Source organism: Natrix helvetica (genome assembly GCF_964273705.1).
Source record: "Natrix helvetica genome assembly, chromosome: 4".
Taxonomy (NCBI): Eukaryota; Metazoa; Chordata; class Lepidosauria; order Squamata; family Natricidae; genus Natrix; species Natrix helvetica.
In genome coordinates, this window is record NC_138550.1 from 93,219,137 (window position 1) to 93,245,994 (window position 26,858).

General features: G+C 42.5%; 1 protein-coding gene across 1 annotated transcript in view; it reads left to right on the top strand.

Moving 5' to 3' along the window:
- The first annotated feature begins 1,983 nt into the window (after positions 1 to 1,983).
- ZCCHC2 (zinc finger CCHC-type containing 2) overlaps positions 1,984 to 26,858 on the top strand; it is a 40,065-nt gene continuing 15,190 nt past the window's right edge. Inside the window, exons 1-7 of the mRNA XM_081950259.1 lie at positions 1,984 to 4,945; positions 8,476 to 8,581; positions 9,241 to 9,317; positions 10,697 to 10,768; positions 17,534 to 17,646; positions 19,903 to 19,997; positions 26,459 to 26,542. Coding sequence (XP_081806385.1) covers positions 3,917 to 4,945; positions 8,476 to 8,581; positions 9,241 to 9,317; positions 10,697 to 10,768; positions 17,534 to 17,646; positions 19,903 to 19,997; positions 26,459 to 26,542 — 1,576 coding nt within the window. The 5' untranslated portion in view covers positions 1,984 to 3,916. The remainder of the gene's footprint in view (positions 4,946 to 8,475; positions 8,582 to 9,240; positions 9,318 to 10,696; positions 10,769 to 17,533; positions 17,647 to 19,902; positions 19,998 to 26,458; positions 26,543 to 26,858) is intronic.

Sequence of the window (26,858 nt, forward strand, 5' to 3'; positions counted from 1 at the left end):
GGATTGCAATGAAGGAGTTTGTGTTCTGAAAGGGTGTTGGGCAATTCCTATTGTGGCTAATTGTCCTATGTTGGATCTTGGGTGAGGGGCTGCTTCTAATCCTATCACTCTGCTGTCAAACTTTGCTGCAAGCAGCTTCAAAAGATCCTGTCTTGAATGGATTTCTGCCTGCAGTGTTTGCTTTGCTTATTAATAGAGCTATCTAGATAATTGGCTTCTTCTTTCAATAAGCTCTTTATCTCTTAAGTGCTGACATCTGCTGTGCGCTATTAAGAAAATATGGAGTCTGCTTTCTGCTTCTCAAACACGTTTCTCCATTTCTCCCTTTGGGGAAATACAATATTCTGCCTTTTTAATATTCCTCAAAATATTTCATTCTTTGGGGGGGGGTTCCTCACGTATTTATTTGTATCCTATGACTATCATTAAGTGTTGTACCTTTTGATTCTTGATGAATGTTTCATGTCTTTTTATGTACACTGAGAGCATCCGCACCAAAGACAAATTCCTTGTGTATACAATCACACTTGGCCAATAAAGAATTCTGTCCTGTTCTATTCTGTTCTACTTCTCAAGCTGATTGTAAATACTTTTTCACCTCTTTCTTCTGCTGGTAGAAAGTCAAGCTGCAGAGCAAGCACTCACAGCTTGAGAAATACGTAGCTTTAGGTTTTGCTTTCATTTCAGAGTCAGCAGAGCAAATTAACTTTCATTTCTCCTCCTGTATTAAGTTCTCCTCCCATTTCCTATTGACCTTTCTCATTCAGGTCTGTTTAGTTTCTTTATGTCACAGTTAACTATTCCCAGAGTTCTGCTGGTTAAAATATAATATCCCTGCAATATTAGATTTACCAATTTATCAAGGCTTACTGCAGTTTTACTGAATCCACTAGTTTTCACTTCTGGCACTCTAGTTTTTTATGTCTAATTCTGGAATGTTCTTCCAATTGTTTCACTCACGTCCCCCTCCCCCCAAATGAAAGTCAAGCAAGCAGTGCTCAGTGGGGGATGAATTTTAATTCACAGCTTGATTGGTTTCTCATTGATATTTGCGTATATTTTATTGCTCTTTCTGTCTCTTATCATTTTGACTAAATCTTTTTTTTTTTGACAAAAAAGCACTAAGACATTTTTCTGTGGACCACATTGCATGAGATTACAATGCAAAATGCGTAGACCAGTATCAAGCCAATGGATGTGACCAGGTTTTTCATTTTTGTTTCCTCTTTACAGGAAATTAGTGGAAAGTATGCAATATTGTCTATTTGGGGCTTATGTGACAGTTTTTGTATGTTTCTCCTCAAAAAAAAAGTGCTGCCAATTTTCAACACTCCTACTCAAAGGAATTTGGGAAATTTCAGAAAAGAGGCCTGGAGGCACATGTCACCTCAGGCCAATGGCTGTCATTTGTGCTCTAATTAGCTGATTTTTGGGGAAATTTAGAGCTAGATCACATATTTCACTCCAGGCTTTCTGGTAACAATTTGATTTTCTGATCTATAATAAATGACAACAATACAGTCTAAGAGCTACAGAGCAGTGATGTAGCAGCCAGTGAGGTCTAGGCTAAATACACATCACAGACTGGCATAAAAATAGGATGATGCCCATGAAAGCTAATGTCATAGTATTTTGAGTCCTTTAGATCAGGGCTGTCAAACTCCCGGCCCACGGGCCGGATGCGTCAAGTGCTGGCCGCACCCATGTCCGGTTTAGGGAAGGGGGAAAAAGTCACAATACATCACATGACACCATAGCATGAGTTTGACACCCCTGCTTTAGATCAATGCTTCTCAACTTCAGCAACTTTAAGATGTGTACTTCAACTCCCAGAATTCTCCAGCCATCATGCTGGCTGAGAAATTCTGGGTTGGAAGTCTATAGTTAAGAGTTGATAAATGTCAGAAACAGAGTTTTAGATGAGTAATTTCTTGAGGTAAGAACCAAAAGCCATTTTGCAATTATTCCATCCCTCTCATCAGTGATTTTGTATGGAGTGGGATGGGTGATGGGTAAAGCATATGTATTATAAGAGTTCAGCTGGATGCATATAGCACCTATTTAACTAGTTTGTAATTCAGTGTAGTGGTGATCCCAGCCTGCATGATTAAATCATGGTTAATTTAACTATAAGCATGTCTGCATGCGATTAATGATTAGTTTCAGACAACACACTCCGCCAGATTATTTGCTTGTTTATGTTTAGCATATTGTGAATTTAACCATTGTTAGTTTAGCACATTATGCAACCACAGCAAGACCTGAAGAGATTTTACATGTGGGAAGCACAATTAACAAATAAAAAGGAACAATATTTTTGTTCTCTGATGGAGTAATTTTCTAGGAATAATGCTGGCTAAATAATTTAGGGAGTGATTATCCCACTGACCTGCATGGCAGCAGCAATAAAATGCTTCTCTAACCGAGATACTCAAATTAGAAATGGTTTCAGTATATGGTCTAAATTAGATATTGTGGCATGGTGAATGCTAACCAAATTTGGGGGTGGTTTTGGTGCTATCCTAGTGTTTGGGGAAATATCTTTGCAAAATCCTAGCTGTTCCATGTAAACATAGCTATTACCATGCTTAAACTGATGAGTGGTTTGTATAATCAGCTAACCCCTGCTTAATTGAAACATGACTGATAGATTTAATCCAACTGCTTAGATTAACACACGTTATTAAACCATAACTGTATATTGAGAAATTTTACATGACATGCTGAGGTACAAATAAACCACATTTTGGTAAATGAGCTGTAAGTCCAGCCATATTCTGCTAGTCACTTCATTATAGACCATGTGCTAACTAATGCTTTTAAAATTTGCCCAGTGTTGCTGTATCAGTGAGATGGGTGACATAGAAATTTAATAAAAATATGCATTTGCAATGAAGAATTTATGGCAGATATATATTTCTTGTAAATCTATAATTTTATGAACTATTTTTTAAGGTGATAGGAAATGAAACTCGGTTAAAGCTTACCCATCCATAGGTTCCAAATTACAAGCGTATTGATAATAGCATAGAATCCATATTCAGGAGTGTTATTTCTCAGACTAACTTGGTAGGGACATTATGTGTAAGAATGGGAGAAGCAATGGCTTTATACGCTACCCTGAGACTTTGGAGGAAAATGATATAAATTCAACAAATCGACTGAGTAACTGGGTTAAGCTCCCAGTAAATAGGAATAGCATCGCAGCCTCCTTAATACACCGTTGAAAGATGAAACTTATTTATCTAATCATACGACGGATACAAATATAGGCTGCACACATTACCCACAGCCAATTACGAAAAGGAGATGACTAGACTGTACAGCTCTCTGCTGGATCTCAGCGGGAACGCTCACGGCCCTGAGACCTCCCGAAGGATCTCAGAACTACGCGTAGTGACGCTATTGGCGAATTTGCCCCCGATTGGCTGTCGCGGAATGTTCCACTTCCATTTCGTCTTCTCTTTGCCTAGTTCACCGATTTTTCTCCTCCCCCCCCCCACCACACTTCGTTGAACTCTCCCGTTCCTTCCCCCCTCCCTTCACACTTTTTTTCTTCGTTGGGGTTCAAAAAGAGAATTGTTGTAAAGCGACGAGGGGTGACTTGCGCAATCCGGGCCGTTCTTGCCTTTCGCTCGCTAACCCCGCCCGCCAAGGTCTTCACGCGCTGCTTCAGCGGCTGACAGGAACAGCGGCCGCCATTGTCGTCATTGCCTCCTTTCCAGCCAGCGCCGTTGCAAAGCTCCCCACCCCTCCCGCCGCCTTTCCTCAGCTCGAATTAGGGTTTCCTCTCTGAAGGGCGGCGGGAAGGGAAGGAGATGAACGACGACGGCGGCGGCGCCTCTTGACCACCAGCACGGCGGCGGCGCTGAGCCCGCCCAATTCACGCCCTTTCCCGTCCTCCTCCGTCTCAAGGATGCTGAAGATGAAGCTGCCGGCGAAGCAGCAGCCGCAGCAACGGCAAACGATGAGCCGTAAAAGGGCGGAGGAAGAAGACGACGCAGGAGCGGCCGCCGGAATCCCACTCAGGCCCCACGGCAGCTGCGGGGGCGGAGGCCTAACCACCAATCACCCGCCTCGCAACGAAGCTGGATCCGGGACGATGGTGGCTCCGGGCTCCGGCGGCTCTTCGGCGGGTCTCGGCTGCCTTTGCGGCTGCTCGGCCGGAGGGCCCCGCGAAGCCGTCTACGAGTGGTTCGGCCTGGCTTTGGGCTCGGCTCAGCGGCTGGAGTTCGCCGTCGGGCTGCTCGACTTGCTCAATCCGCTGGAGTTGCGCTTCCTGGGCTCCTGCCTGGAGGAGCTGGCCCGAAAAGACTACCATTGCTTGAGGGACTCGGAGGCCAAAGCTAACGGGGCCGGGGCCGGCGCTTCTGGAACCGCCGACGCGGCCCCGGCGGGAAGCAATTCCGCGGCAGCCGGGGGCAGCCGAGAGCAGCAGCCACAGCTGCTGACGGCGCCGCCGCCCCCGGCTTCTCCTCCCGGGGCTGCGGCCGCAGGTTCCCCCCCTCCGTCGACCCCTCTCCTTGCGTTGGGCGGCAGCGACTTTCGCGACCCTGCGGTCCGCTCCAAGCTCATCGTCTATTTGGCCCTGCTGGGATCCGAGAATCGCGAGGCTGCCAGCCGCCTCCATCGCCTGCTGCCCCATGTGGATGCCATCTTGCAGAGCTGCCGGTCGCTTGGGCCCTTGCGCCCAGGAAGGAAACGAGGGGAAGAAGACGAGGAGGACGAGGAGGAGGGCGCCTTAGCCGGACCGGAGGCGGCGACGGCGGAGGGACTGGGGCTGGTGGCTCAAGAGGAGCTGTTGCTCCTTTTCACCATGGCTTCTCTGCACCCTGCCTTCTCTTTCCATCAGAGAGTCACGTTCAGAGAGCACTTGGAGCGGTTGCGGAGAGCCCTCTGCCGGGATGAAGACGATGTGGAGGCCTTCCCTTGCCGTGGGTCACGGGTAAGGGCATCCCTTCCACATTCGCACCACTCTGCAGCCCTTCTCTTGTCTATGGAGATTCTCAGCCATCCAGGTCATGGTTGTCCAAAAGGTGCTTTTTTTCAAGAGGCAACTGGACTTTCTGGTTTTTCTTTGAAGACCTGTCGCTTCTCATCCAAGAAGCTTCTTCAGCTCTCCTGAAGGCCATCTAATAAGCTGCTTGGATGAGAAGCGAAACGTTTTCAAAGAAAAATCAGAAAGTCTAGTTGCCTCTTGAAAAAGCACCTTTGGGTCAGCCCTTCTCTTGTTTAATCCTTATTCCCGAATGAGAGCTCTTTCAGAAAGCATCTTTGCGCTGCTTCTACCTGCTGTAATAAAGGCACAAGCACACTTTTACTCTGATAACACAGCTTGGTTAATAGCAAGACTATCTGAGGAATTGTAATAAGTCCTATGCAGAGGAAGCTTGTTTGGGGAAGGCCAGTTGACTAGTATTGTCAACCAAAGGCTGTTTTTCATCCTTTTCTAAGACACGTAGTTTTGATTTTACCTGTTTGTAAAGTAATGCACAGGATTAGGTTGCTGTATTTAATAACATAATCCATTAGTAGGTCAAAGCTGGTTTGGTGAGCTCTTTCCCCATGACCTTAAATCTGGAGATGTCTCAGCACCTGTATTGAGGGGACAGAAAGTTAATAATGTCACCTTCAGCACTTCCTATCACAATAAACTTAGAGATGGGACCAGCCCAACTTCACTTGGTTATTTGGGGTTGTCAGCATGTCCCTTCACCACCTGGTCCCTGGCTGCTGATTTTCAGTGCCATTTGCCTTTTGCATGATCTTGTCAGGCCTCTCCCTTAATGTATCAAACAGGTAATCTTTACAAATCCTGCCAGACCTGATAATAGATCCCTGGACTGCTAAAGATTGGAGTTATGAAAACAGAAATAGGGGGAGGGGCTGTAATTGTTGATTCTTTTGTCTTTTGGAAGTGCTTTTATATAATTTTATTAAAAGTATAATTAAAAAGATAGAACTAATACTACTTGTATTTTAAAAAAAGAAAGTGCTGAAAAAATTAAGAAAAATATATGAAGAAATGACATCATTACAAGTTTAAACAATTTTAGTAATTTATACTTTCTTTTAAAATAAATAATCCCTTCTTCCCATATCTTATAAAGAAATCCTTAAAGTTTCGTCATTTCAGTCCTGATCAGCAGAAATGCATTAAGGGTTACCAGAGATAACGTGTCAATTTTAACTTTGATCACTTTTATATTGCTTTCATTTTGAACAACCTCGACCTTTAGTCCCTTCAAATAATCTTCTAGCATTCGACTTCTCTTCGTTTTTTTCTTCTCAGAAAATTTTAACATAGGAAAATTCCCTAGGTTACTCTCTTGGTTTGTTGTTTGTATATTCTTTTTAATTATTAAGACATTCCCATGTTTGCCCGAAAATAAGACAGGGACTTATTTTCTCCCCCCCCCCCAAAAAAAAATTTGCTTGGGCCTTATTATCAGGGGGGCTTATTGGTTTGGGGTTGCTGGGTTGCAAGCGGGCGCCCGAAGAGCCGGGCACAGCCTCAGGGGCAAACGGCTATGTTGCGCTGTCGCAGCAGCACAACAAACCGCCATGAGGTGACCACGCTCATGAGCAGCCGCCCGGCAACGCCCCTTTCCAGCTGGGCAGAGCGCCACTCACCAACCCAGTAATATCCCAAGGTGCTAAGCTGCGTGGCGCTCTGCCCATCTGGAAAGAGAGGTTGTGCGAGCACTTGTTCTGCCTCCAGCTCGCGTGCCTCACCATGCCCAACTCTCCCTGCAGGTCTGGGCCAGGGCGCCGGCGCCGCCATGCTCCGAGCATAACCGGCTTCCAAACTTTGGAGATCCACTGCGGCAGCAGTCGCTCTGGGACTACGCTCACGTGAGCTGGAGGCAAAACAAGTGCTCGCACAACCTCTCTGTCCAGCCGGGCAGAGTGCCACACGGCTTAGTGCCTTTGGGATATTACTGGGTCGGTGAGTGGCGCTCTGCCCGGCTGGAAATGGGCATTGCTGGGCAGCTGCTTGTGAGAGCAGCTGCCCGGCAACCCGCCGCTCCAGCTGGGCACAGCACCACCCACCAACCTAGCGGTATCCCAAAGGTGTCAAGCAATGTGAGCGCCTTTGCCCCCTTCTCCGGCTCATGCGGCTTTGTGCCTTTGGGATATTGCTAGGTTGGTGAGTGGCGCTCTGCCTGGCTGGAGGGTGGGTTGTCCAGGGGGCTTATTATTGGGGGAAGGCGTATACTTTTGCCCACAGAAAAAATATGGCATGATCTTATTATCAGGACATGTCATAATTTCGGGGAAACATGGTAGCCGGCTTCTTTTTCCATATCATTCTTATAGCCTGCTATTTTTAAATCCACTTTTAGAGTCTCTTTGGCTTGTCAGATATAACTTGCTCCTCTTTTATGACATCCTTTAATCAGTCTATGTATAGAAGAACATGCACTTAAAATTAATTTCTAAGTTCATTGTTCAAAAAAAATTCCTTCAGTATGTCCAGTGTTAAATATTTTGTTTGTTCTATATTAGTGATGGCTAGCCTTTTTGTTGTTGGGTACCAAAAATACGAGGGTGCGCGCACGATAGCGCATGTGTGTGCAGGCACCCATAATGCAAAGCGTGCCCCCCACATGAGCATGTGCACACACACACACCCGCACGCTCCCCCCATGCGCGCCACACTATTTGCCTTAAGCTGAGTTTGGTATTTCCTCTGGGGGGCTGGGGGAAGCTGTTTTCGCTCTCCCCAGGCTCCTGGGGAGGGTGGAAAACGGGTGGAAAGGGGCCAATCGGAAGTTCCATTAGGCCCATTGGGTCTGTTTTTCACCCTCCTCAGGCTCCAGAGGCTTTCCTGAAGCCTGGGGAGGGCGAAAACGGCCTCTCCCGAGGGCCCCAGAGGCCCTCCAGAAACGGATTGTTTCCAAACCTCCAGTAGGCCCGTTGGGCCCATTTTTTGCCCTCCCCAGGCTCCGGAAGCTTTCCTGAAGCCTGCGGAGGATGAAAACAACCTCCCCTTGCCCTCCAGAAGGCTGAAAGTCAGCTGGCTAGTGTGCACATGTGCACTGGAGCTGATGGCTCACGGGCCAGCAGATATGGCTCTGCATGCCACCTGTGGCACACATTCCATATGTCATCAAGGTTCTATATTAATCAAATTACAGTGTTTTTGTCCTTTACTTGTAATCTTTAGTTTCTTCTGGATCCCTCTAGAGCAGGGCTATCAAACTCCCGTCCCAAGGGCCAGTTGCATCACGTGCTAGCCATGCCCACACCCAGTTTAGTGACGGGAGAAAACGTCTTGATGCATCATGAGATACTGCCATGAGACACCCCTGCTCTAGAACATCTTAATTTTGTGGAATGCAAGTAGGGAGTGTAAAATACTTGAAATTTTAAGATTGCAGTACACTTTTGAATTAATGAATTTTGATTCTCTGTATTTCTAAAAGTGATGACATTTATATGTAACACTGATTTTTGTTTCCTTCAATTTAGAACTTTTCCCATAAATGCATGCCAACAAGTGAGAGCAGTTTACTTGAACAAAGGGCAGCAGTTCATGATAAACTTATGGTCGCCACTCACAGACCACAGCAAGAAGGTATTTTGATATATTTATATCTTGAAAAGCTTGACTTCTGGGAAAATCATTTATCATTTTATATTATTACAAACTAGCTGTGATAAGTATTTAGCTAATGTGTGGTAAACTTGTAGTTTCCTCCAATCTTTGTACCTGATGAAATTGTGAGAACATTCAATAATAACTATTGATCATTAAGCATTCCATTAAGCCTTTTGGAGGCCAGAGGTAGAAGCATAATTCATGTACTTTGTATTTGTTTGCATTGTTGAATCTGTGTTAACTATTTCAGGGACAACATATTTTTGGTAACAGAGTTCTTATGCTATATCCATCTTACATGAGAAGTCTTTCATTTCACATGCTCAGATTTGTTTCAGACACTTGGACTGCTCAAAGTAATCACAGAATGGATAATAGGGGGGAACCCTCAGTGCAGTGACACAATTGCTTATAATCCATAATTAAGGATAATTATGGATTATAATTAAGGTATAATTACTGTATTATAAAACAAAGTGTAAAAGCAAACTGACATTCCATTGATTTCTTGAAATTCTATTAAAAAATTAAATTTCCAGTAATAGTGACACAATGGCCAAATAAGTGACAAAAATCTATTAAATTTTAAACAGCACTGTGAATTACTGAATTCTGTCTTGTTTCTTTATTTTCAGCTGTACACATTCAGAAAATAATGCTGAAAGGAGTACCTAGGAAAAGATCTGATAAACATTTGGAGTATACTTTCAAAGTAAGTTATCTATCTGAAGGTCATATCTCGGTAATTTAAAATTACATGAGATCTAAAAAATTGACTCATGCATGCATTAGTCATAATGGTAAATCATAGTTTAGCACCATGATTAAAAAAGAGCCTGTTAAAATGCTGGACTTTCATGCTCCTCACTTTTCTTTCCACATAGCCGGGAAAAAAAATAAAACAAATTTATTTATGCCAGAATAATGACATTGAATACGAATAATAGGAAAAATTGTGAACGAAACAAAGACACTTATCTGTGTTTTAGGTTCATAAGGGTCCAAAAGTTGGTTTGTTCTTATAATATTAAAAGTTAAGTTTAACAATTAAGATTAAATGTGGGGAGATTTAGGGTTAGCAAATAATGAATGGAGGGTCATTTTGGTGTAATGATTCAAACATCAAGCTAAAAATCAGAAGACCACAAGTTCTCACCTTAGGCTCAAAGTCAGATGAGTGATTTTGAACCAGTCACTTTCTCTCAGCCCTAGGAGGGGAGCAATGGCAAACCACTTCTAAAAAACCACTTGCCCAAAAAACTGCATTGACTTGCTCAGGCAATGTTCAAGAATAGGACATGATGGAATGAAGTAAAAGGGAAATGGATAAGCTGTGGAATTTTTACATGTAACGATGATCACTAGAACTTAGATAAATTCTAAAGGGAAATTAAATAACTCATGGGGATCTCAAATGTTGCTAACAACCCTGGAAGTATGGCCCAAGATTAACAATAACCTCTGAAATTAGCATAGCTGCTTGAGATCAGCAGCAAAGAAAGGCTATCCATAGCTGTGAACTTCTTTAATATATCAGACTGGTCATGTGTTACGACTGCTGGACTAAACAGGCTACTGATTGGAACCGGTAGAGGGTTTCTTAATTTTTCTTGGTTTTTTGTTTCTAAAATCTGTTTTAGTTACCTAGTGCTTGAGTATGAAGTGCAGTCGTCAATTTACAAGCGTTTGTTTAATGACCATTTGAAGTTATAACAGCACTGAAAAATGTGACTTATGATCATTTACGACTGTTGCATCATCCCAGTGGTCACGTGATCAAAATGTGGATGCTTGGCAACTGGCATGTATTTATAACTATGGCAGTATTCTGGGCTATTTGATCACCTTTTGTGACCTTCTGACAAGCAAAGCCAATGGGGAAGCCAGATGTACTTAACTGTGTTATTAACATAATCAACTGCAGTGGGTCACTTAACAACTGTGGCAAGTTATATCATAAAATGGGCAAACTCACTTAATAACTGTTTTGTTTAACAATGGAAATTTTGGGCTCAATTGTCATAAGTTGAGGACTATCTGTATCTTAGTTTTAAAGAAACAACTCTTAAGGTTTTTTTCTTTTTCATTCAGGTAGTCTGGTCTGATCATTCTGTATCCTGTGTAACAAAAACACACCAGGAACTACAAGAATTTCTCTTAAAGGTAAATATTCAAAGGCTTAGGTAATAAAGCTAGATGGCATGAGGTTTTACCTCAAATTACAGTAGGAGATTGTTTTTGATATGCAGAGTTGATCTACTAATCTGTCAAACATTATTCATATATTCAATTTCTAGATGAATATATACAGGTATTATTTCTTATGAAATGTTAACCATGTTATAATTGCTTAAGAAGCAATAAATTGTTTCTAGTGATATAAATATTGTTCTAGTTGCAGAAAACCCTTTCTTTAACTTGTGCAACTTGAACAAGTTATGCACATCACTATAATTTCATGAGGTTTCATGCTTGTGCTAATTTTGCTGATTTTTTAAAAAAAGAAATAATGCATCACCGAATGTTAGGGTAGTTGCAAAAAGTTATGACTTGAAAGTACACTACTGAGACCAATTGAAAACACAAAGCGACAGTACACTTCTGCTCATCCAATTTACTTTTGATGAATATGAGAATATAAATAGAGCAAGTATCATCATAGTTCAGCATTGTGTTACTCACATTGCTGACCATATTCTTCTGGACCAAAAATGCCCGTTTTCTGCCATTATTACAATTGGTGTTTGAAGACAACTTTCCCAAATATAGATATAATACTATGTTTTCAAAATTAGTAGTCTGATAAACCTGTGTTCCATGAATGTATTCATCGCTTGTTTAAGCCATGCAACAGAGATCTCCCACATGTACTGTGAGAATTAATTCCATAGATTAATTAAGTGCTTAATCTTCCATTCGTTTTTTACTATCATCCCTAAATTTGCTAGCTCAAGTTTTATCTATATTTCAAGATGGTTTATGAACAAGTTATTTAACTTCTCTTTACTTTTCACTTTTTAAAAAAGTTCGCAATCTATAATATATTTGAGTTCTCTTGTTCCATGACTGCTAATTTAATTGAGCATCTTTAAAGAACAACTTTGTCCAAGATGTTATTTTTAAAAAAGGGATACATTATTAACAGTTCTATCCACATGCCTCTTAGTGCTCTTAAGTCTACAATATAAGGCTAGTGAGATAGGATTTACTTGATCAGAATTCATGTTGATTTACCTTAATTCTTGTCTTATGTTCATATTTGTGTGTGTTTTAATTAAGTTTACTAATCACCCTGGAACACATATTAAGTTTACTGGCCCTATAATTTTCCCATATCCTCTTTGGTATCAATTGGCTACATTCCAATCCTTTTGCTGCTTGACCCCAGTTTGAGGGCCAAGTAATTAATTTTTATTAGGAAGTCAGCACTTTTGAGTTATTTAATTCTTGGATGGATTCTATCAGGATCTGATGGTTTGTTATTTGTATTCTCAAGATGACTTAGAATTCAGGTAACTATATTACCTTAGTTTACTTTTGTTTTTCCAGTCTCCTTGCTTCTAAAAGTCAATATAAGCTTGGGAATCTATCCAATATCTTCCATACTAAAGATGAATAGAAATAATTCATTCAGTTTCCCTGCAGGCTTCATACTATCTTTGAGTATTGGTTTTCCATTTATATATTTTGAATGCCCTATATACTCTAATCAATCATCTACTAAGAAGAAAATCACACCTCTATCGATACCATCGGGACATGCTTCTATATAAAAGTGAACACGCACCACACTTATAGGCACTAATGATGTTATCTATTTGGGTAATGTAATGTCTGCAAGTGTACAACCAAGCTCAGGGGGCATCAAGGACTCCACATTAAATATATATTTCAAAATTCTTAGTGATTCCCTTAATATTTGTTGTATGGTGATCAGATGGTCTCTGTGTGTGCCCCTCCTGTCATCTTAACACATCTGACAAGACAGAACGTATATTTTATTCCTTTTTGGTTTTTCATTGGGGCAGGCTTTTCATTTCTTCATATTAAGACTTCTTAACTGTTAAGTTTCCTGAACCCCGCTATAAAGTCACTTCAGCCTCTAACTGGAGCTTCAATTATTGCATTTTGATAAAATCCTGATGTATTATTTATTTAATTGATATCCCACTTTTATTATTATTTTTTATGAACAACTTAAGGCGAAGAGCATATCTAATAGTCCGTCTTTATATTTTACGCACATCAACAACCCGTTAAGGCGAGTTGGGCTCAGAGAGAATGACTGACTGAAGGTTACTTGGTGGCTCTCATGGCTAAGGTGGGACTAGATCTCACAATCTCCTTGTTTCGAACTGGATACCTTAACCACTTGACCAAAGGGCTCTCTGAGCTCTTTGACTTTTCTTTTCAATCTTTTTATTTCAACAGTCCCCCTTTTAAAACATTTCATCTTATCTAGCAAACTGACTGTTATACTTGCTGCAATTTTTCTACTATAGTGGGACCCTGGGTCCTGAATGGCTCGGATGCCAACCAAAAAATCTGCTAAATGCTTCACTCACATCACGAACACATCCCCGGGTGCCGAATAAACACAGCAGGGCAATTTTCCCTGCCGCGGCAACTTTCCCTGCTGCGCCATTTTTTGTGTGTGCTCGCATGCGCAATTTGTCTTGTTTCTGGTCACGACCAAACCGAAGTCCTGGAATGGATTATTGTCAGCACCTGAGGTCCCACTGTACCATGTATTTTGAATGTCATAGCATTGCGTTTATTGTTTCCAGTTGGTTCTTCAACACTTGCATCTTGCACCAGATGATGGTCTCAGGTTGAGATTCAGTCTAGTTTAATTTTGAGACTGTCCATTCTAAATAACATTCATTTAGAGTATCTGAAGATATGGTTTCTTTGTCATGGCTTGAAGAGGAATATACACACTCTAAGTGAAGACAATTGAAGTTTCCTATTATTACAACTTTTCCTTTGCATTCCTTCTCATTTCCTTGCACCATCTGAGGACATTTTGATTAGGTGGACAATAATATATCCCTAGATTTATCCCAAAGGTGCTTTTTCAAGAGGCAACTGGACTTTCTATTTTTTCTTTGAAGACATTTGGGTTCTCATGTAAGAAGCTTCTTGGATGAGAAATAAAATGTCTTTCAAGAAAAAAAAAATAGAAAGCCCTGTTGCCTCTTGAAAAAGCACCTTTGGGAGAACCATGACCTGGATGACTGAGAATCTCCATAGACATCCCCAGGTTTAATTTACCTTCTGACTACATGTTGCCACTATAGTGATTCTGTGAAAGAATCAGCTTTTCAATATTTCACAGATTCATAATGTAGAGAACAGTATCACCATTTACGTCTTTCCATGTATGTATTTTCTGTTAAGTTGGATTCAGGAATGACTGGATTCTACTCTTACACATAGTTTCTGTTTACCCATTATATCTATGTTTTTGTTTACAATCATATATAATAATTTCTTCATCATGGCTCAGAGACTTACAGCACTGGCATAGAAAGATTTATATTATGTTCAAATGTTTTTGGCATTTGATTCAGTTTGTCCTAGAATATTCCTCCATGCTTAATAGGACTACATTCCTATTGATGGCTCGAACAGTTCATCCACATAAATTCACAAGCTTTGCCCATCTAGTTGACCCTGCTTGTGAAATAAATAGGATTTTTGAGAATGCTATTTGGTAGCACAGGAATTCAACCTGCTACCTAGCAACCTAGATTTGGATTCCAGAAGTGACCAATTTTTCAGTGGCAGAAGTACCAAAATAGAGTATGTCTTCTAATTACAGTATAACAACTTATCTGGACAATGCATGACATTCACTCTATTTGCATCAGTCTAATTATCAAGTGATTTACATACCTGCCACAAATTCATTTATCTATTTTTCAAATGACTGAATTATCTACAAGCAAAAGTTATTTGTTTTTCCAGAGAAGCTTCCCTGGTACAAGATACAGGTTTATCATCCAAAAATTCCTCCTATAAAATCTCTCCTATCCTCACAATTGCATTCTTCTCCTCAAGACTCTTGTTAGAAGAGTAATTTAGTAGAAAGGAGGATGTCATCTTGAAAGTGAATCAAAGGTGTTGAAGGTGTTGTTTACAATCTCTGTGGCATTTGTAAACATTTCCAGTAAGAAAAGTTGTGAACAGGAATGGGCTTGTTTTATGAGAGTCAAGAGCGCATTGCATGATGGATAAAGCCATGCTTTTGCCCTAAAGCAGTGGTTTTCAAATAGTGGGGCGCGCCCCCCAGGGGGGGCGCGAGGCTCCGTAAAGGGGGGCGCGAAGGCTCCCTTTCCATCTGGGTGCAACAGCGGTGGCAACAGCACAGCGGCGGCGGCGGACTGGAGTTTCCCACCAAGGTTGCCTGTCCGACCAGCCCCCGCTGGCTCCTGGCTGAGGGAGGAGCTGCCGCTCCGCCTTCTCTGAGCGGGATCCACGCCCTGCAACTGGCCGTGAGGGGAAGGTTTTGGCCAAAAAACGGGCCATTTTTGCCCATTTGTTGCCAGTAGAATGCTTCTGGGGGTGGGGGAGGTGAAAAATGGGGTGCACAGATGCCCCAGGAGGCACAAAAAATGGGCCCCTTTTCAACCCCCCCCCCACCTTCAGAAGATGATAGAGAAAGAGAGAGCTAGTGAGAGTGAGGGAGGGAGAAGTGAGACAGAAAGAGATAGACAGAGAGAGACACACACACACAGAGAGAGACAGAGAGAGACAGAAGGAGAAAGAGGGACAGAAAGAGAGAGAGAGGAGAGAGAGACCGAGAAAGACAGAGAGAGACAGAGAGAGAGGAGACAGAGAGAGACAGAAAGAGACAGAGAGAGTGAGAGAGAGACAGAGAAAGACAGAGAGAAAGAGAGAGGGAGACAGAAAGACAGACAGAAATAGAAGGAGAGACAGAAAGAGAAAGGCAGAAAGAGAGAGAGAGGGAGAGAGACGAGGGGGAGAGAGAGACAGAGGGAGAGACCACTTGGACTGTCTTCGCATCTGGGATGCATGGGTCTTTCCCATTGAGACGAGCAGGTGTTGTTTCTAGAAATCACTGCATGCAGGAAATATATGTGTGTGTTTGTGTGTGTATGTTACAGTGAAAGACCGAAATTGGTGAATGTCGACATTCACCGGTGAATGTCGACATTCACCAATCTCGCTTGGTGAATGTCCGAAATATTTGCTAAATGCCCTTATTTCTGACTTACACCGGTGAATGTCGACATTCACCAAGTACGTTTCCCCCTCTCTTTGGGGAGGAGGAGAGCCAGAGGATCGCCTCTCTTTGGGGAGGAGGAGAGCCAGAGGATCGCCTCTCTTTGGGGAGGAAAGTACGTTTCCCCCTCTCTTTGGGGAGGAGGAGAGCCAGAGGATCGCCTCTCTTTGGGGAGGAAAGTACGTTTCCCCCTCTCTTTGGGGAGGAGGAGAGCCAGAGGATCGCCTCTCTTTGGGGAGGAAAGTACTTTTCCCCCTCTCTTTGGGGAGGAGGAGAGCCAGAGGATCGCCTCAAAGGATGCCCCAAAGAGAGGCAAAACGTACTTTCCTCCCCAAAGAGAGGCGATCCTCTGGCTCTCCTCCTCCCCAAAGAGAGGCGATCCTCTGGCTCTCCTCCTCCCCAAAGAGAGGGGAAACGTACTTTCCTCCCCAAAGAGAGGCGATCCTCTGGCTCTCCTCCTCCTCAAAGAGAGGGGGAAACGTACTTTCCTCCCCAAAGAGAGGCGATCCTCTGGCTCTCCTCCTCCCCAAAGAGAGGCGATCCTCTGGCTCTCCTCCTCCCCAAAGAGAGGGGAAAACGTACTTGGTGAATGTCGACATTCACCGGTGTAAGTCAGAAATAAGGGCATTTAGCAAATATTTCGGACATTCACCAAGCGAGATTGGTGAATGTCGACATTCACCAGATTTCGGACTTTCACCGTAACATGTATACATGCACATACAAGTGTCATTTCTTCAGTGTTATCACAGAAGTGAGTACACCCCTTAACATTTTGTAAATATTTAAGTATACTTAAATATTTACAAAATGTTAAGGGGTGTACTCACTTCTGTGATACTCTATATATAAATATATGTATATATATGTTCTAGCTGTGCTCCTTTAAATCTTTTCTGCTACAGTTAATAAAGCTATTCTTTGTTGTAAATTGATCCACATTTTTCTTATTTTATTCTCTTATACGTTAATAAGGATACAGTGTTATGCAGAGGTGTACTTATAACAATTTTATAGACAAATGATACTATTTACAGTCACGCGGGGGGGGGCGCGAAATGTTTTCTTCTTCCTAGGGGGGGCATGACAGAAAATAATTGAGAAGCACTGCCCTAAAGGCAGATAATAAATTTGCCATGTGCCTTAGCACATGAGTGCACAGACTCACTCTCTCTCTCTCTCTCTCTACACACACACACACACACACACACACCTTTATAACATATTTTAAAACATTTGGATAATGGCTTTCTAACATAATTTATCTTGTTATTTGGATACCTGGAGATTGAATGCCAATATGCTTTGCTTTGCATCTTTGCCCTTTTGTTTCTTACTCATCATAACTTATAATTGTATCTCCTACGTATTTCTAAAGGTTGCTGTCTGGGTTTCATCTTCCATTAAATAAAGATTCACTAAATAAAGATTGTAGAGAATAAAGTTCAGTTGGCTATTCTAATGGATACTATGCATGTGGTGATAGTCTTTTCACCTTTGACATGCTGTATTACTAGATATATTGATACATTTAAATAAAAATAAAAATAATTTGAAGTGTTGATCTGTGAATTTATGGAATGAAGAAAGGAGTTCTAAAGTTAAATGTTATAATCTATCCATTTACTTATGATAAATGTTACTTTTTCTACAATAATTAATAATGTGCCTTTCATCAGCTTCCAAAGGATCTTTCTTCTGAATCATTTGACAAGACTATTTTAGCGGCATTAAATCAGGGGTTACAGAAACAAGAAGAAAGGAGGCATTCAGACTTTGAGCCCATGATAAGGTAAAACTTTTGAGCCATGAATATAGTTATTTTTACTGTAAATTTATCTTGAATTAATCACTTTATTATGTATGGTGTTCAGTTAGAGATCTGAGAAATCAATGTTTTATATAGTCATGTTTAGTTCATTTACCTCAGAATAAAGCAATCTACATTTTTCTCAATTCTGTCAGGTCCAACCAATGTGTCTTAATTACCAGGGCTTGCTGTATACTTAACATTCAATGGGTATCAAAGTATCTATTCCTGATCCAGCTGAATGGTGCTAATCGTGTTGAACATACAGATGTTTAAATGTTGACCATATTTTGTACCATTAAGCTATAATCCTTTCCCTACTCTGCAACTATAGGCCCTAAGCATCTTATAAAGGTTTCTACACAAAATCTGCAAAATTCCCAGTTGTACGAGGCTTTGTCTTTAAAATAATATGCTTCTATATAGGATCATTTCTGTCCCTGTGTATGTAGAATGAGACTAATATAAGTGTATTGGATGCAACATTTGAATTATACATATGTAGGCATGGGTATTATGAAAATAGCATGGGTTTAAGTGGCTTCAGTCTTTTAACATCTAGATAGCTGCTATGACTTTTGGATCATACAGTATGAGATTTTGTTCGCATGGTTTCTGTAACATTTTATTATATAGATGTACTTAAAAGTTTGCAAACCCTTTTGTTTTTATGTATTTCTGCAAAAAATATGATCTAAAACATATGTTTTCCACACAAGTCCTAAAACTACATAAAGAGAATCGGTGCCAAACCCATGAGTCAAAAGCATTATACTTGTACATTTATTTATTGAGGAAAATAGTCCAAAAGACATATTTGTTTATGGCAAAAGTATTTGCCATTAAAATCTGATCTTCATGCTACAGGCTTATCGGTCTGTCATGGCTTGAATACAACAGAGCTGTGAGGACCTCTCAGAAACAGTTAATGCTTACTAGACTGGAAAAGACTACAGAACTATTTCAAAAGAATTTGGACTCCCATCTGTTCACTGCATGCAGATTATGTCTAAATGGAAGCAATTCAACAACATTGTTACTCTCTCCAGCAGTAACCAAGATCAAACCAAGAGTAAGGGATTGCAATCCTCTGGGAAGTTTCAAAGAACCCCAGGGCAGGGTTTAAGGAACTAAGGATCTCTCTTGCACTGATAAATGTCAGGGTTCATGGGAATACCATTAGGAGAATGCTGAACAACCATTATTTGCATGGCAGGGTTGGATAAACAAAGTCAGTATTCTCCAAAAAGAGCAATGCTGCCCAGTTACAGTTGATGAAAAAACATGTGGAGAAGCCAGATTATTGGAAGAATGACCTGTGGAGAATGATACTAAAATAGAAGTTGTTGGCTTGAATGGAAAGTTTGATAAAAGGCAAATTCTGTCTTCCAGCATGAGAAACTTAGCTATGAAACACAGTAGCAGTATCCTAAGGTGCGCCTGCTTTGCTGCCTTTGGATCAGGACAGCTTGCCATCATTGATGAAACTTTGGCTTCTGATTGTACCAGCAACGTCTATGGGATGATGTCAGAGTATCTTGTCTGTAGATTGAAGCTCAAAAAAAAAAAAAAAAGCTGATCATGCAGCAAGATTAGAGCCCAAAATACACAATTTGTACAAAAATTGGCTAAAGCAGAAGAAAGATGCTCCAAACATATTTGTGTATGGTAAAAGTATGTGAACCTGTATTTTCAGAAAATGATATTCCCCCTTCCTCTTGGTCAGCAATAACTGCAACGTTTCCAATAACAGTTGATTAGTCCTGCACATCAGCTTGAAATAATTTTAGCCTATTCCTCTTTGCAAAACAAGCTTCAATTTGGGGATGCTGGTGGGCTCCTTGCCCATTCTGCCCACTTCAAAACCATCCACAATATTTCTATAATATAGATTAAAGTCAGGACTTAATTTGGCTATTTCCAAACATTATTTTTTCTCAATAAATAAATAAATGAACAGATATATTTTGACCTGTTTATTGAATTTGTTTGAGTTCTAGAACTTATATGGAGAACAGATAATGTTTTAGGTCGCATTTATGCAGAAATATTGAAAATTCAAAAAGATTCAAAAACTTTTAAACATCCATGACTTTGCCCATAATAAAATCTCCTCTTCTTTATTTCCTTCCTGTTTATGTATCTGTTTATTTGCAATGGAGTTGTTTGATACACAGTGGCATTTCTTTATGTTAAATATTAGTCTTAAATATATTTGTTTTTTCTAATATGTTTTAGGCAACTATTTGCAAATACTTCCCCAGCTTTTCTCCAGAATCAGAGAGTAAACAACTTCTTTCAGACTCTGTCTTCAGAAGATTTACATTCTCATAGTAAGAAACTCTGATTTTTGTATTCTGTTATGAATTTGTACACAAGTTTCCTATTTTGAAGCATATTTGATATTTATGCCAGTTAAAATTATAGGGTTTGAATGTTATCTCAAGTTGTTGATCAGTTCATTTTTATAATATGTTCTTGGTATATTACTTTCAGGATAGTTGTTAATGGCTGGCCTCTTTCAATTGTATATATTGTAACTTAGCTCGTGCAAATGATCTTTTTCACCTTCTGCAACCCTCTTGACTCAAAGCATCCTACTAACATCACATTTCTGTTGAGTGCAGCATTTAGATTATACATATGTATGCATAGGAAGCAAAGACAAATGTTGGGTTATAGCAGAGAAGGAGATTATGTTACCTGAAATGACACAGAGAACTGCAGTGAAGAGGAATGAAAGAGAATGATTGAACAAACTACCTCCTATTTGGACAGCCATAAAATACAACCTTATTTATTTATATTCATTCATTCTTGCATTCATGCACTCATTCATTTACCGTCCATCTTGCCTCAAGGCGATTCTGAGTGGTTTATAATGTTAAAAGCCAATAAAACCATGAACAAGTAATATTCCTAGTAACAGTAAAATTACAATTTAAAAAATGGGAAGGAAGTGAGCATGATGCTCAGAGGGGAGGTGAACTCTTCTCTTAATCAACATGATACACCCCTATTGGGGCCCTAAGCCAACTGGCAGAGCCAGGTCTTCAAGCCTTACAGTAGATCAGAAGGATGGGAGCAGATCTTTTTCAGGGAGCAAGATGTTCCAAAGGGCAGGCATCATGGTAGAAAAGTCTTTTCTCCTGGGCCGCATCAGCAAGATTTCTTGACCAATGGGGCTCCAGCATGCCCCTTCTGCTGGAATGGGTGGGGTGAACCAGTCCTATTGGGGTAAGAAAAAACATTCCCTTTTTATGACCCTGTAATCCCTTAATTCGGGGTAGAGTCAGGGCGGCTGGATGGAGCTGAGCATTTACTGGGTGGATGCTCTTCCTGATGCCACGCAGAGTTCGCAGCAGATATTTTTTCCTTGCACCCCAGCAGAGAAATATCTGCGGCTACCTAGGATTGAACCCTCAACCTTCTGAGTACGAGGCAAGCGTCTTCACTACTATGCCACCATGGGGTGAGACAGTTCCTCAGGTAGCCTAGACCCATGCCATGCAGTGCTTTAAAGGTGATAACCAACAGCTTGGATTAAATCCAGAAGCAAACAGACAACTGGTGCAGCTCACGGAACAGTGGTGTAACATGGGCCCTCTAGGGGCCCAAGAACTTCCCGCACCACCACAGTCTACCAGTTGCAGCTTGCAAATGCTCTTCAAGGGTAGCCCCAAGTAGAAGACATTGCAGTAGTCCAAACATGAGATGACTAGGGCTTGAGGGTCTAAGTGGAGGGACTCCCAGTCTTGGAAAGGGTGAAACTGGCACATAACATAAGAGTTGTGCAAAAACTCTTGTAACTTTGACTGCCACCTACTCTTCTGGGTCTATCTGGGGTAGTGCAACCCTATCCAGAACTAAAAGTCTTGGATCTTGAAGCTCCATGCACCCAAAGCCATTCGGTCTTGCTGAAGCCAGTTATCCCCTATCTAACCCCCATGATTTTGCTTGTCAGAAGATTGCAAAAGGAGATCACATGACCCCAGGACAATGCAACTATCATAAATGTGAGTCAATTGCAAGCATCTTAATTTTGTTCACTTGATCATGGGGATGCTACAACAGTTGTAAGTGTGAAAAATGGCCATAAGTCACTTTTTTCAGTGTTGTCATAACTTTGAACAGTCACTAAATGAACTGTTGTGAGTCAAGGACTACCTGTATAGATAAGATGCAGATAATTTATTGAATAATGTGAATTATTTTTTCCTAAATTGGATGCACTGTTGACTTAAGTTCCAAACTGTGAAGGCTTCCAAATTATGGGTATATCAGCTTGAATGAAAATCAAGTGAATTATTAAATGAGAATATATGAAATGAACACTAACAATGCTTACAAGTAGTCTTTGACTTATGACCATTCATTTAGTGACCATTTGACGTTGCAATAGCACTTCAACAGAAGGAAAGTGATTCATGATCTGTCCTCTATTTTATGACCATTGCAGTGTCCCTATGGTCACCTGGTTGCAGTCTAGGCACTTGGCAATTAGCTTACAATTGCAACAATTCATGTGACCTTTACAGCTGACCTTCAACAAGCAAACTGAATAGGGAAGGTCACAAATCATGTTCATGTAATGATTTGCTTTAACAACCACAGCAAAAACCTCATAAAGGGTCCAGTTGTGCAATGCCTCACTTAATGACCACCCCAGTTAATAACAAATTTTCCAGGCCCAATTGTGATCATAAGTCGAGGATTACCTATATATAAAAATACCTCGGCTTCTTAATGGATGCTAATTTATTAGGAAAGTTACATTCTGTGGTAGCACATAATTGATGTCTGATTTTGAAATGATAAGTAGGGTCAGCCCTATAAATATTTGAGTGGAATACCAGGAAGAAATAGCACTGCTGTAAGCTTATAATAATAATAATAATAATAATAAGTTTGAATTTATTAGCCGCTCCCTTTCCAAGTAGGACTCGGGGCGGCGTACAATGGGGCATATAAAACACAGAAAATATATAAAACACATAGGCGTACATACAGAACATACATACAGATACACAAACACGGACTCGGAGGAGGTAAACAATTTACATCATATAGACAGTTAAAAGACCCGCATTAAAATACCCCAATTGTAAAAACCCGATATAAAATTAAGATTTAACGTTTAAAATACAATTTAAAAACAGTTAGGAGGAATAAGAATAATTACGATTGAGCCAGGCCAGATAATTGAAAGAGGTGGGTCTTCAGCTGTACACGGAAGGAGCGGAGATCGGAAGTAATCCTGATGTCACGGGGGAGGTCATTCCACAGGGCTGGGCCCACCACAGAGAAGGCTCTGCTCCTGGGTGTCGCCCCCCGGCACTGTTTGGCGGACGGCACCCGGAGAAGTCCCTCTCTGTGTGAGCGAATTGGTCGTAGGGATGTGTGGGGCAGGATGCGATCCTGCATATAACTAGGCCCTGTGCCATGAAGCGCTTTAAAGATCATAATCAAAACCTTGAAACGCACTCGGTAGACCACAGGAAGCCAGTGCAGCTCGCGCAGGAGAGGTGTTACAGGGGAGTACCTAGTCCTCCCCATAATCACCCGCGCGGCCGCGTTCTGGACCAACTGTAGTCTCCGAGTGCATCTCAAGGGAAGCCCCATGTAGAGAGCATTGCAGTAATCCAGGCGAGACGTCACTAGCGCATGGGTGACTGTGCGTAGGGCATCCCGGTCCAATAAGGGGCGCAATTGGCGCATCAGGCGGACCTGATGGAACGCCCCCCTTGCCACGGCTGTTACATGGTTATCCATGGACAGCCGGGCATCCAGGAGGACGCCCAAATTGCGCACCTGTTCCATGGGGGCTAGTTGGACGCCCCCGATGGCCAGAGATGGAAACACCTGGTTGAACCGGGAGGCCGGAAGCCACAGCCACTCCGTCTTGGAAGGGTTGAGTTTTAGTCGGTTGCCATCCATCCAGACCCGTACGGCCTCCAGACACCGGGACATCATTTCGACGGCCTCATTGGGGTGGTTCGGGGTGGAAATGTATAGCTGAGTATCATCAGCATACAGATGATATCCCACCCCAAAACCACGGATGATCTCGCCCAGCGGTTTCATATATGTGTTGAACAGGAGAGGCGAGAGTACCGATCCCTGTGGCACTCCACATGTGAGTGGCCTCCGGGTCGAACTCTGCTCCCCTGTCAACACACGTTGCGTCCGATCAGAGAGGTAGGAGCCAAACCACCGTAAGACGGTGCCCCTGACTCCCAGCCCCTCTAGCCGGTGCAACAGGATACCATGGTCGATGGTATCGAACGCCGCCGAGAGATCTAATAGGACCAGGATAGAGGAACAACCCCTATCTCTGGCCCTCCAGAGATCATCAACCAATGCGACCAAGGCCGTCTCTGTGCTGTGCCCGGGTCGGAAGCCGGACTGGCGCGGGTCTAGATAATCATTTTCCTCCAGGTGACGTGGGAACTGCTGTGCTACCACACTCTCTACAACCTTCGCTAAAAAAGGAAGGTTGGAGACTGGACGATAATTGACTAGGTCCGTTGGGTCCAGGGAAGGCTTCTTGAGCAGGGGCCTCACCACCGCCTCTTTCAAGGCGGCCGGTAGAGAACCCTCACCCAGCGAGGCGTTCACCAGGCCCAGGAGCCAGTCGCGCGTAACCTCCCAGGATGCCAGTACAAGCCAGGAGGGACACGGGTCCAATAAACATGTGGTAGGTCGCAGACGTCCACGCAACCTGTCCAAATCCTCGATGGTAACCGAGTCGAACTCCTCCCAAAGCGGTCCCTCAAGACTCGCAACGGGCGTCTCTACTGAATCACTGAAAGGGGTCCATCCCATCCGGATTTGAGCGACTTTATCCTGTAGATAATTCCCAAACTCCTCTGCTCTGCCCTGTAATGGGGCTTCCCGTGGTCTCTCAAACAAGAGGGAACGGGTCACCCGAAACAGGGCAGCAGGGCGGTTATCTGCAGACGCAATAAGAGCGGCACAATGTTGACGTTTGGCCGCTCTTAATGCCACAAGGTACGTCTTCAAATATGCTCGTACCTGTGCTCGGTCAAATTCGGAACGGGAGGATCTCCAACGACTCTCTAGGCGTCTCTTGTGGCGTTTCATCACCCTTAGCTCCTCGGTAAACCAAGGTGCCAGGGTGGTTCGTCGCCGCAAGAGAGGCCGCAAAGGCGCCACCCGGTCTAGGGCCCCGGTAGTCGCACTATTCCATGCGTCTACCAGGTCCTCCACTCGGGGGCGGGTCAGGTCCACAGTAGGTGGCCCAAGTTCCGTCTGGAACCTATCCGGTTCCATCAGGCGCTTGGGGCGGAACCATCTAATACCTTCCAGTTCCGCCTCCTCGCGGCGGGGGGTGGCACCAGGGAAGTCCAGCCGGAGAAGTGAGTGATCCGACCATGACAGGGGAATAGTGTCTAGATCCCCTATTCCCAGATCACTCGTCCACTGGCCAGAGACAAAAACAAGGTCCAGGGTGTGGCCTCCCTCGTGAGTAGGGCCCTGAATTAACTGGGTCAGGTCCATGGCTGTCATGGAAGCCATGAACTCCCGAACCCCCTCAGACGCTTCTCCCATCGACGGCAGATTAAAATCCCCCATCACTAAAAGTTTGGGGGTCTCAACCGCCACCGATGAGATCAGCTCAAGGAGTTCGGGCAGGGCCGCTGAAGTATAGCGAGGAGCCAGGTATACTATCAGCAGGCCCAACTGCCTCCCTGGGCCCCATCTCACGACGAGGGACTCACACCCGGATGTCTGCGGCACAGTGAACTCTCTCGGCTCTAAGTCTTCCCGGATAATCACTGCTACCCCACCGCCCCTTCCCTGGGCCCGAGGCTGGTGAAATGCTCGATAACCTGGAGGGCACATTTCCACAAGGGGTAGACCTCCCTCGTGGCCCAACCAGGTCTCGGTTATTCCGGCGAGGTCCGGGTCCCCCTCCAAAATTAGATCGTGGATGAGGGGGGCCTTATTGACAACGGACCTCGCATTGCATAACAGCAGTCTCAGGCCTTGGGTCTGTAGATCCTGACCACCTAGTATGCAGGGGTTGGTACAAACGACCGGGAATGACCAAAAACCCCGGTCTCCCAACCGACTACGTGCTCTTAAACTGTCCTCGCACCTGCCCCTCCCTACGACCGTTGGTATTAAAGTGCCCTGCACAGGAATGCTATCTTCCTTCTCCTCCCCCACTCCGCTCCCTCCTCCTTCGACCACACCTAGATGCCTGGCTCTACCATCCCTCCTGACCTGTTCCCCCCCCTCCTCCCACCCCCCAACCCCAGGATCCCTACAAATTCTTAAAAAATATTTTACTAAAAAACCCCTTAATTTGCGCTTCCTCCACCTCTCAGGGTTAATAAACCCATCCTTGACCAGAAAGTTGAAAAAGATTCAGAAGAAGATTCAAATCACTTCTGTAGACGAGAAAACTAGATGGACATGCCCATGATGTTGACAGATGTTTGATAAAGAGTTTTCTTTTTATTAGGAAAAATCCCACAATTGCTTATTAATTACAAATACATTAAAATACACATTTTTTTCATTGTAGCCTTCTAGTATATATCATTTGGCGTGCCTATAGATGCTGTTTAGAAGTATTATAAATACTGTCTTCTTGTGAGCATCGCATTGAGTATTGCTAATACTAACATTGATTTCTGCTGGTGGCAGCTGTTTGAATTCACTTGTTCTAACTTCAAATGTTCAGGTTTTTGTACATCTAGTTTATTGTTCTACTTAAGCTTTTAAAATGATTATATTTTATTGTTTAATGGCTGTTACTCTTCAGATAACTATCAGTCTTCCCTGAAGACATCTAAAATGCCAGAACATTTCAAGGAGGATAGCTCAGAAGCCTCAAGCCAGGAAGAAGGTTTGTTCCAAGATTAAATGAATGAAAAGTTCTTTCTGAGTTGTATTTTGAGGTTTTTCAGTATTGTATCTTTGCTTTGAAGAGGTGTAACAATTGATACTAGTATAAGATAATTGGAGATTTTCTTTTCTTTTTCACCTTTTTTCACCTTTTCCTGATTTCTATTGCTTGCTACTATTTTTTTCTGTTATTTTCATAGAGTTGTTTACACCAAAGGGGAATAGTGTGATAAATATATATGTATGTTTTAAGTAGAAGATGCTCAAGTCTAAAAATGTTTCAAAAGTAAAAACCAAAACATTACATAGTTCAGTTT